The following is a 9,770-nucleotide window of genomic DNA, read 5'->3' on the forward strand; positions in this document are numbered from 1 at the left end:
TACAAAGGAACATCTAAATGCAATGTCACACTTAAAGCAAGCTATGATAACAGCTCCTGCACTTGGAATCCCAGACTACAGCAGGGAATTCCATCTGTTTGTCCATGAAGTAAAGGGGATTGCTTCAGGAGTTTTAGTGCAGACTCTAGGACAAAACCATAGACCAATAGCCTACTATAGCTCCCAAATCAACCCAGTAGCTAAGGGAATGATCCATTGTCCCAGGGCTATAGCAGCTGTTGCCCTGATTGTGCAAAAGTCAAGTGACTTGGTATTGGGATGCAAGCTAAACGTGTACTCAGCTCACCAAATAGAAAGCCTATTGAAAAAGAGCAATCTCCAAGCCTTTACATCAGCTAGATTGTCTCAGTATGAGACTGTGTTGCTGAGCAATGAGAACCTCCTCTTAAAACATTGCTCACCTTTGAATCTTACCACGTTAGTTCCAGATCTACCCATGGAAGGAGAGCCACGGCACAATTGCCTAAAAACCATTGATTTGGTACAGAACACCATAGAGTATCTAAAGGACACACCCTTATCCAATCCAGACTTTGAGGTTTTCACGCATGGCTCCTCATTCATGCAGTATGGCAGGAGGTTCACAGGATCATCTGTGGTAACACAATCAGACACTGTGGCATACATCTCTACCAATCCATGTTAGCACACAGGGGGCATAGTTAAAAGTACTGACCATGGCACTCTTGATTGGCAGGGTCAAGAGGATTAGTGTGTTCACCGATTCCAAGTATGCTTTCACCATTGTGCATGCAACCGGACAAATATGGAAGCACAGGGGTTTCATCACCTCATGTAGGAGGCAGATTTCTTATCGGAACCTGATATTACAGCTTCTAGAAGCAGTTCAACAACCCAAAGAAGTGGCAGTGATCCACTGCCATGGTCACACATATAGGAAAGATAAAATACCCCAAGGGAACAACAGAGCAGATGTCACAACTAGATATGCTGCACAGTTTGGACCTGTACATGTCCTGAATTTCTCCTTAGTTGAGGAACATGATATAACACAAGCCTACAATGAAAGGGAAATTCAGTCATGGAAAGAAAATTGTGGTGCCAAATTGATTAGAGGGATATGGTTCTCAGAATCAGGGAAACTCATTTTGCCCAGAGCATTTTATTATCATCTCTGTAATGCTATACATTCAAAAGGGCATTTTGGAACCCAAGCCATTTTAGATAGTGTCTGACGATCCTGGACAGCTCCCAGGATATCCTCTTTTGCAATCAGAGTTTGTCATAAGTGCAGTCTCTGCAGATAGTTCAATCAAGGGAATTTTAGAAGCAAAGCCCTAGGAGGTCGGCCTTTAGCTTTTACTCCCTTTGCATGTTTGCAAATAGACTTCATGAATCTGCCATAGGACAAAGGATACAAATACTGCTTAGTCATAATTAGACAGACTGATGAGATGGGCTGAAATTTTCCCTGCTAAAAGAACAACTCTGTCCTTGTGGTAAAAACCCTACTAAAAGAAATCATTCCTAGGTTTGGTATACCCCATAAGATTTATTCAGACCGTGGGACTCATTTTACATCACAAGTCCTACAAGAAGTATACAAAAATTTAGGAATAGAAGGGAACTACCACACGGTTTACCATCCCAAAAGTGCTGACCAAATGGAAAGACTAAACCAAGAAGTTAAAACTCTAGTGGGAAAACTCTGTACAGAAACTCACCTTAAATGGACAGAAGTTCTACCATTAGTGTTATTTCACTTAAGGGCAAAGCCAAGTGGAGACTTATACATCTCTCCTTATGAAATGCATTACAGACAGCCACTTTGGCAAGGGAGAGCATGCAAACTTGCATATGTGTCTATGTTAAGCAGAGACTGTCAACTACACACATACTTAAAAACTCTACAAAAAAGGCTAAAAGAGCTACATAGCTTAGGCCTGATCCAGCAAAGAGTACTATTGGATTACTCCCTACATGAAATAGTGCCCGGAGACTCTGTCTATATAAAAAACTTTCACAAAAAAAGCTATAACAGACAAAAAATGGAATGAACCATTTCAAGTTATTGCAACAAACCCTATATCTATAAAAATCTTGGGGAAAGAGCCCTGGTTTCATGTTTCCAATGTAAAGCCACAGAAAGCCATGACCAACAGAGAACACACAGAATCCGAATTGGACCCAAACCAGAAACTAATGCAGAAGATCAAGGCAATAATAATGATGAAACAGAATTTGAAGAGGACTGAAATAAAACTGCTAGAATACCATTGCACACAATCTACATACACACACACAGTGGTTCCAGTGCAGAAGAGGAGCAAGAAAAGACAGGCCCCATCAGTCAAGATGTTAGACAGCAGACAAAATGGTTAAGACTACAAGAGGAAGAGAGGAAAAGGACCCAAAAAGGAGAAGGAAAGGACCTGTTCATCCAAGGAACTGTGCAAGCTGCAATGGACAGCTAAATCTTACTTTATGCACAAGCAAGCAGGAAGAAATTTCAGAGGATGGAAGTCACGTAAGGTGTGCCATTAACACATTGAACATCACACTTAGGGACACGCATGCAACATACACATAACAGCAAGAATGAAGTTGATCTCAGTCAACACGCAGACAAAGGACTATAGCAACTTTTAGTAAGTATGTACATGCATCTCTACATAACAGGACACAAACACAGCACAAACTGATGTATAGGGACACCGGTATAAATAAATGGATGTCCACAGGTTTGCAAACTGCAAATTATAAATATGTAAATACAAAGTCCTGCAAAGTCTCAGGCGGGTGGAAAGATAAAAAGATTTTTCTATCTGACTGACAATGAAGTCAGGACTCTACGTATAAAATAATGTGTAAATGGTTTACAAAGTAATTGTATTACAGTTAATAATGACAATAGGGAAATTAAAACACACAGCCAGACAGAGTAAGGGAAAGAATAGGGATAAGATAGAATGTAACAGTAAGTAAGGTAACAAAATTGTATTAGATAAGATTAGGTTAGAATAGAATAGGCTAACAATGAGATAGAATTGTATTAATGGTTACAATACTGGATATTATTTAAACAACTTAGAAGTAGAAAATTGTTGTGTTGCTTATGTTAGCTATTTCATACAAATATTGTTACAAGATAATTTTGTCAAACCCTTGTTTTTCCAACTTTGCAATTTCATGTAACCTAATTATACTTTCCTACCCAAAACTTTCCACAAACCCTTCTTAGAGTTAGCTTTAGTTAGCATAGTGTAAGATGGGTTAGAGAAGACAGATTTGTCATTTTGGGGGGTAGGAACATTAGTTAGCTAGGATTAGATTTTAGTAAACATAAATTAATCCCAGTGCAACTTTAGGAAAGATTGCACAAGACAAAAAGTGGGACTTGTAATGATCAGTGCATGAGAGGATTTTGGAATCTTTGCATCAGGGGTGAGTGGCAGAAAACGGTTGGAGGGCGAGGCATGCTGGGACAGGAAAACTGACCTGAGAAAGATCTATATGGAATTCTTGGCTTTTGAGCTGAGACCTGAACCAAGCAGGACGTGTTTCCTAGCTGAAGGTCTCAACAAGAGCCATAAGAGAATATCCTGTGTCAATATTCAAATTCTTCTGCAGAGCCATCATCTGTCTAATCTCTCCAACATCTCTACTGAGGAGAAGATCCCTCAACCCCAAAAGGGGGTCTTGGACTCACTGAAGAGAGAGTCTGACTCTGTTTCCCCTCCAGCCCTCTTGCACCTATCTACTTATAGATTCTTTAGGCTAGATAAATATTAAATAGGTTGAACTATTTAGCTGGGGTTCGGGACAGAGAAACCTAGATTTGCTAAATTAAGCTGTCTAGGTGAAAGATTGTATTAAGAATACCATTAGGGATAACAAGTCCCACTTTCCATCTCCCAACTTGCCTTAAATTTATCATTAAAACTTATATACTAGAGTCAGATTTGTCAGGTTTCTTGGTTTTACATTTGAGGAGGTGTCTGAACCAAGATCAACAGAGAGCCTTCTAAGACCATCCCTAGTTGAGGCAAAGCCTCCACCAAGGCTTACCTCCAGATTCTCTCTGTGCCGGGCAATCTGAGGTTACCCTTGAGTTTATTTGGGATGGGAGACCTGTCTTCAACTCTCCACCTCTCTCAGGGGAGGTAAAGGGAGAGTAGGTGCTAGCTCATTCAAGCTCCTACTCCCTCCCATATTCAGATCCTTCTCCAGAAACTCTTTGTGATCTCCACTGAAATACCATCTAAGACAGTGGATAGAGCCTTTATTTTAATCTCCCAACCCTCCTTTTTACACCAAGAAAACCTAGCAGGAAGAGATAGAGAAATTCCATTCAAAATAATTGTAGAGGGGGCAGCTGGGTAGCTCAATGGATTGTGAGTCAGGCCTAGAGATGGAAGGACCTGAGTTCAAATCTTATCTCAGACACTTCCTAGCTGTGTGACCCTGTGCAAGTCACTTAACCCCTATTGCCTAGCCCTTACCTCTCTTCTGCCTTGGAACCCAGTACATAGTATTGATTCCAAGACGGAAGGTAAGGGTTTAAATAAATAAATAAATAAAAATAATTGGAGAAAATATCAAATACTTGGGAATCTACCTGCCAAGACAAATCCAGAAACTAAATGAACACAATTATACAATATTCACAAAGTTAGATCTAAACAATTAGAGAAATATTAATTGCTTGTGGGTTGGCCAAGCCAATAGGATAAAAACTGAGGATTCTGCCTAAATTAACTTATTTATTTGATGTCATACCATACTGTGAAAAAAATTTATAGAGCTAGGAAAGAATAATAAAATTCATCTGGAAGAATAAAAGGAAAGAATGCCAGAGTAATGAAAAAAATGTGAAGGAAGGTGACTTAACTGTACCAGGGTTAGAAGGAAATGTCAACCTTAGAAGGAAAACAGAAAAATCAGGAAAATATTTGACAGCAAGTTTCTCTAATAAAGGCATTTCTCAACTGTATAGAGAACTGAGTCAAATTTATATGATACAAGTCATTTCCCAAATGACTAATGGTAAGAAGATATGAATAGGCACTTTTTAAACAAACCAAAGCTATGCTCCTATGAAAAATACTCAAAAGCACCACATTTGAAAAATGCAGATAAAAACTTATTTACCACCTCATAGCTACCAGATTGGCTAATATGACACAAAACGGAAAATTAAAACTATTGGAAGGGATATGGAAAAATGGGACACTACAGCATTGTTGGTGGAGTTGTGAACCATTCTGAAGAATTATTTGAAACATATAAGGCTATGAAACTGCATACCCTTCGGCCCAGCAATACCACTACTAGGTCTGTACTGTACTCCAAAGGAAAAGGACCTATATGTACAAAAATAGACATTGCAATTCTTTTGGTGGTAAGAAAATTGGAAATTGAGGGAATATCCATCAATTGGGGAATCACTGAACAAGTTATGATTATGATAGAATACTATTGTGCTATAAGAAACGACAATTAGGATGTTTTCAGAAACATCTAAAAAAGACTTGTGTGAATTGAAGCAAAGTGTGGAGTAAGTAGAACCATCGTGTTACAAGAACAATTTTGTAATGATAATGAACTGTTGAAGACTTGGCTATTCTGATGAAGACATCAAACCAAGACAATTCCAAAGGACTCTTGATTCCAGAGGAAGAACTAATAAGAGTCTGAGTGCAGATTGAAGCAGACTATTTTTACTTTTTTTTTTCTTGGTCTGTTTTCTTTCACAACATGACTGAGATGGAAATATGTTTTCCATGTCTGCATATGTACATAACCTATATCACATTACTTGCCACCTCAGAGGGGGGTGGGGGAAGGATAGAATTTGGAACTCAAAATTTTAAAAAACAAATGTTAAAAATTTTTAATGTAATCTTAAAAAATTAAACATTCAAAAAAGAAAAATGTCCTGGTGAGTCTAGGCCTGGAAGATTCAGCCTCTTCTCCTTTCCAGCTTTGCCACTCTGGCAGCCGGCTCAGCTGCTCCCTAAGTTCTTCCTCTCTGTGAAGAGTGAATCAAATTCTCTTTGTCTGCAACAACTTTTAAGTAAATCAATAAAAAACTTAGGTACCCCTACTTAGTACCTTACCAGTCACTAAATATGAGAGTCACTTGCTAGCGTGGGTGACAACTCCAGAGGCCACTGCCCCCCACCCTTGGGCAGTGGTAGGCAAATTGAAAGACTGTGATTGGTTCTTGTAAAGTGGGGGAGCGACCAGAAATGACATCAAGAAAACTGCTTTAAAAAAGCCAGCTCGGGGATTCAGTCTGGGACTCTGTTGGTGAGCCGGACTGGAGGAGGAAGACTCCTTGGATCCTGTGGTGGAGAGTGGAGTGATTACTTCCCTCGGTTCTTCTCTGCTGGTTGGCGCTTCAGTGGGACACTCCCTTCAGTGTGAGTTCAGGTGATATTCTTGGCAGTTTAGCCTCGTGGGCATTGAAGGTTCTCGGCAGATTCTTTAGTGTCTCCTGGCTCTTCAGATTTCAGCTTCCTCGTTAGGACTTTCTGTTCTGATGAGATTCGCATTTGTGGTCTGGAGCCATTAGGATTAAACTGGGGTATTTTGTAGCTAGGCAGTATTTTCTGTCTCTATCTTACATTTTTCCACTTTCACTCTTTCCACCTCTTTGTAAATAAAGCTACTAAAAGTCAATTTTGACTTAAGCTGTAATATTTTTAAAATAGTGACCAGAGTATTACTTTAGAATTCTCATATTTAGCATAAAACCTAAATTTAAATTCTTATATCTCGAAGTCTGTTTCAGCTCCGTAATTCCTCATTGAACACAGAACCAATGTTGTCTCGATAAGTAAACAACAAAAATGTTAATGCTATTGAGAAACTGAAGTTTGATGTTAGTGAGGTACATCCGTGTGATGAGTTGGAATCCTGGACCTGGACTCTGACACTTACCAGTTGCATGATTGTGGCTCACTTAGAAGCTCTCTGGGCTGTTACAGCTTCAAATTGTGTTGATGGAGAGTGGAACATAGGATACTCACTAAAGCTGGAAGGAACCTCAGCGGCCATCTAGGCTAACCCCTTCATTCTACAGATGAGGAAACTGAGACCCAGGGAGGTTAAGGGACTTGCCCATGATCACAAAGGTATTAAATGTCAGCGGCAGGATTCAAATCCAGGAACTGACTCTGCAGTGAAATCTTCAGTTCCCAATGTGCCAATGACTTTAAGTAAGTTTTTATTTAGAATACAGTATTAAAAAAGCTTTATTGAAACTCTTTGGTCCTTATTGTATTCTTCATTTGATTAGACCAAACATTTGTGTATTGATGATGCAAGACTGCTTTTCCTCAAGAAAGGGAAAGTTGATTCAAATAGAAAAATTTAGAAAATAAAATTAGGAAATAGAAGAAAATTGTGCATGATGTCTGGAGATTGTTTCATTGTTTCCTTTGTCTTGCCTAATAACCTCAAACAGCCAGATGACCATTCCCTGCATATGCATTTGAGTAATCCAGTCCAGTTCTTAAATAATGTTTGTAGTTGCTGAATCTTTTTCCTTTTTGAAAAAAATTCAAGAAATCATACTCTGGATTATTTACTCTCTTCTCTTCCTTCCCCTTCAGATGTTTCTAAGTGAATCAAAGTAATCATCGCAAGCCTTTCACAAGAAGTGGAGATTTGAACTCGACATTAACTGACGACAGTTGTGACTATGTTTCAGTATTACTGTGCAATAGAACGTGTAGCCTTTGTCAAGTAAGAGGAAAAAGCGGAGTTGGAACAGCAGGGTGCGGCATCCCCTTTCTGGCCCATCCGTAGTAACCTGAGCTCCCGAGGTGCCAGACGCCTGTGATGTGTCCCTTGTGCTTATAGAGTTTGTTGATTGTCTCCACCCTTCTCTCCTTCGGAATGTATATTCTGTTCATGCTCACATATCCCTAAAATGCTTTGTTATCTCAAATATGATACTTTGGTCGAAGGCAATTGGAAGGATAACTCTTTACTACTAATACAAAGACTTAAGATTCCCTATTTATTTTCCTGTGTTTGTAGCCTAAGACATTTGTGATTCATGTGACTAAACTGTTGGATATACTGTAATTTATTTTTGTTCAGACCACTGAGAAATCATCACTGACTCAGCTTTACCTTAAAGACCAAATCACGTCACAACCTGCTCCAAAAATTCTGATCCCCCCCCCCCCCCATGCCCATTCCAGAAGTAGGCAGCAGATCATGGTTGAGGAGAAACTGACTTCATTCACAAACATCTGAGTTCAAGTCCTGCCTCTGGCAGATTGCTCTCTGTGTGTGCCCATGGGCAAGCCCTGGGACTCTCAGGGTGCCTCAGGAAATGTCAGAGGCTATAAGGAGCAGCCTTAGTTTCCTCATCCATTAAATGGAGATAATTCAAAAACCTCCCTCTTAGGATTGTTGTGAGGATCAAATGAGATAGCATAGAATTCCTGGGCCAACTTTAAAGCTCTAGATAAATGCTAGCTATTATTATTAGTGATATTATTTTCTTATCCCACATCTCTTCAAGCCAGAACTTTTAGAATAACATGCTCTCTGCAAAGCTAGCGATCTGAAATGAAGACGAGTCGAGAGCCAGAAGTACAAAGGAATGAGCATCCCCTCTGGCCTGGGTCCTCCAGTGGCCTGCCCTCAGCTCTGCCCTTCCTTCCTTCCTTCCTTCCTTCCTTCCTTCCTTCCTTCCTTCCTTCCTTCCTTCCTTCCTTCCTTCCTTCCTTCCTTCCTTCTTAGGGACAGAATGGAAAAGACAGGTGGCTCACTTGGAGTGACTGTACCAGGAGAGGAGGCAGGAGACTGCTTAGACCCAGACCTTTGGCCAAATTTGAGGTCCAAAAGGAAGCTCAGCGTGAGTCAGCCATGGATTGAAGCTGCCAAACAATCCTAATGTGCTCACAGGCTGGGGATTATGAGGACACGAGCAGACAGACAGCCAAAGGTGAGCAGGAGATCCTTCTTCAGTTTGGAAGCTATTTCAGTAATCCAGCCTTTCTTCTCTCAGCGAGACTGGGAAGATGAGGGAGATTATAAAGGAAAATCAATGAATGACAGAGAAGGAAGGGTCAAAAAATGATCTGGTGGCATTTGGCACTTTTTTGTGGGAAGCAGCAGCACCTAGACTTAACCTGGGCTCTGTGCATTAAAAAACATTTTGATAACTTCATTTTGATATGATTGGCTTCCTTTGTTCGCCTTTGTATTTTCTTTTATGCATCTAAAAACATTCTGAGACTGGCAGAGGGGTCCAGGACACAGAAAAGGGAAGAACGCCTGACCTGATTCTCAACAACGTTCTCTAAAATCAAGGATGAATCCCCATTTGCATTCTGGAATTCTGTTTCTCCCACTTTGTATTTGCCTATTGAGAGATGTGTTCAGGACCAAGCTTGGCCCAAGAGGAAAAATGAGAAAATATACATCTCTTCTTTGCAGAGGTGGCTGTCAAACTCCATTGGTCTGTTGGTTAATTTGGCAGAATTGCTTTTCTTTTCCTCCTTTTTATTCTTTTGGGAATACAAGGGATGGCTTGCTGGTTAAGGAAGAGATATATTCGAAAGTGATGATGATGTGAAAATAAAAGACAGCAATAAACATTTTAAATTATTTTTAAAGCTCCTCCCTAAGTGTCTTTTACCTTCAAGGATCTAGTCTGATTATGGGGTGGAGTAGGACAGAGAAAGCTGGTATAGGGCAGGGTTCTCTGTATTCATCATCTTCCTTTGCCATGGGCGAGTCAATGACCTTTGTGGACCTCAGTT

The 9,770-nt window shown here is 40.0% G+C and overlaps 1 protein-coding gene across 5 annotated transcripts in view; it reads left to right on the plus strand.

Annotated features, from left to right (window-relative positions):
- The window catches only part of KNTC1 (kinetochore associated 1), a 117,840-nt gene extending 108,665 nt beyond the window's left edge, over window positions 1–9,175 (plus strand). For all 5 annotated transcript variants that reach the window (XM_007489898.3, XM_007489896.3, XM_007489897.3 and 2 more), the window contains one exon: window positions 7,602–9,175. In XM_007489898.3, coding sequence (XP_007489960.2) covers window positions 7,602–7,625 — 24 coding nt within the window. In that variant the 3' untranslated portion in view covers window positions 7,626–9,175. The remainder of the gene's footprint in view (window positions 1–7,601) is intronic.
- The last annotated feature ends 595 nt before the right edge of the window (window positions 9,176–9,770 follow it).

The sequence above is a fragment of the Monodelphis domestica genome, chromosome 3 (assembly GCF_027887165.1).
Source record: "Monodelphis domestica isolate mMonDom1 chromosome 3, mMonDom1.pri, whole genome shotgun sequence".
Taxonomy (NCBI): domain Eukaryota; kingdom Metazoa; phylum Chordata; class Mammalia; order Didelphimorphia; family Didelphidae; genus Monodelphis; species Monodelphis domestica.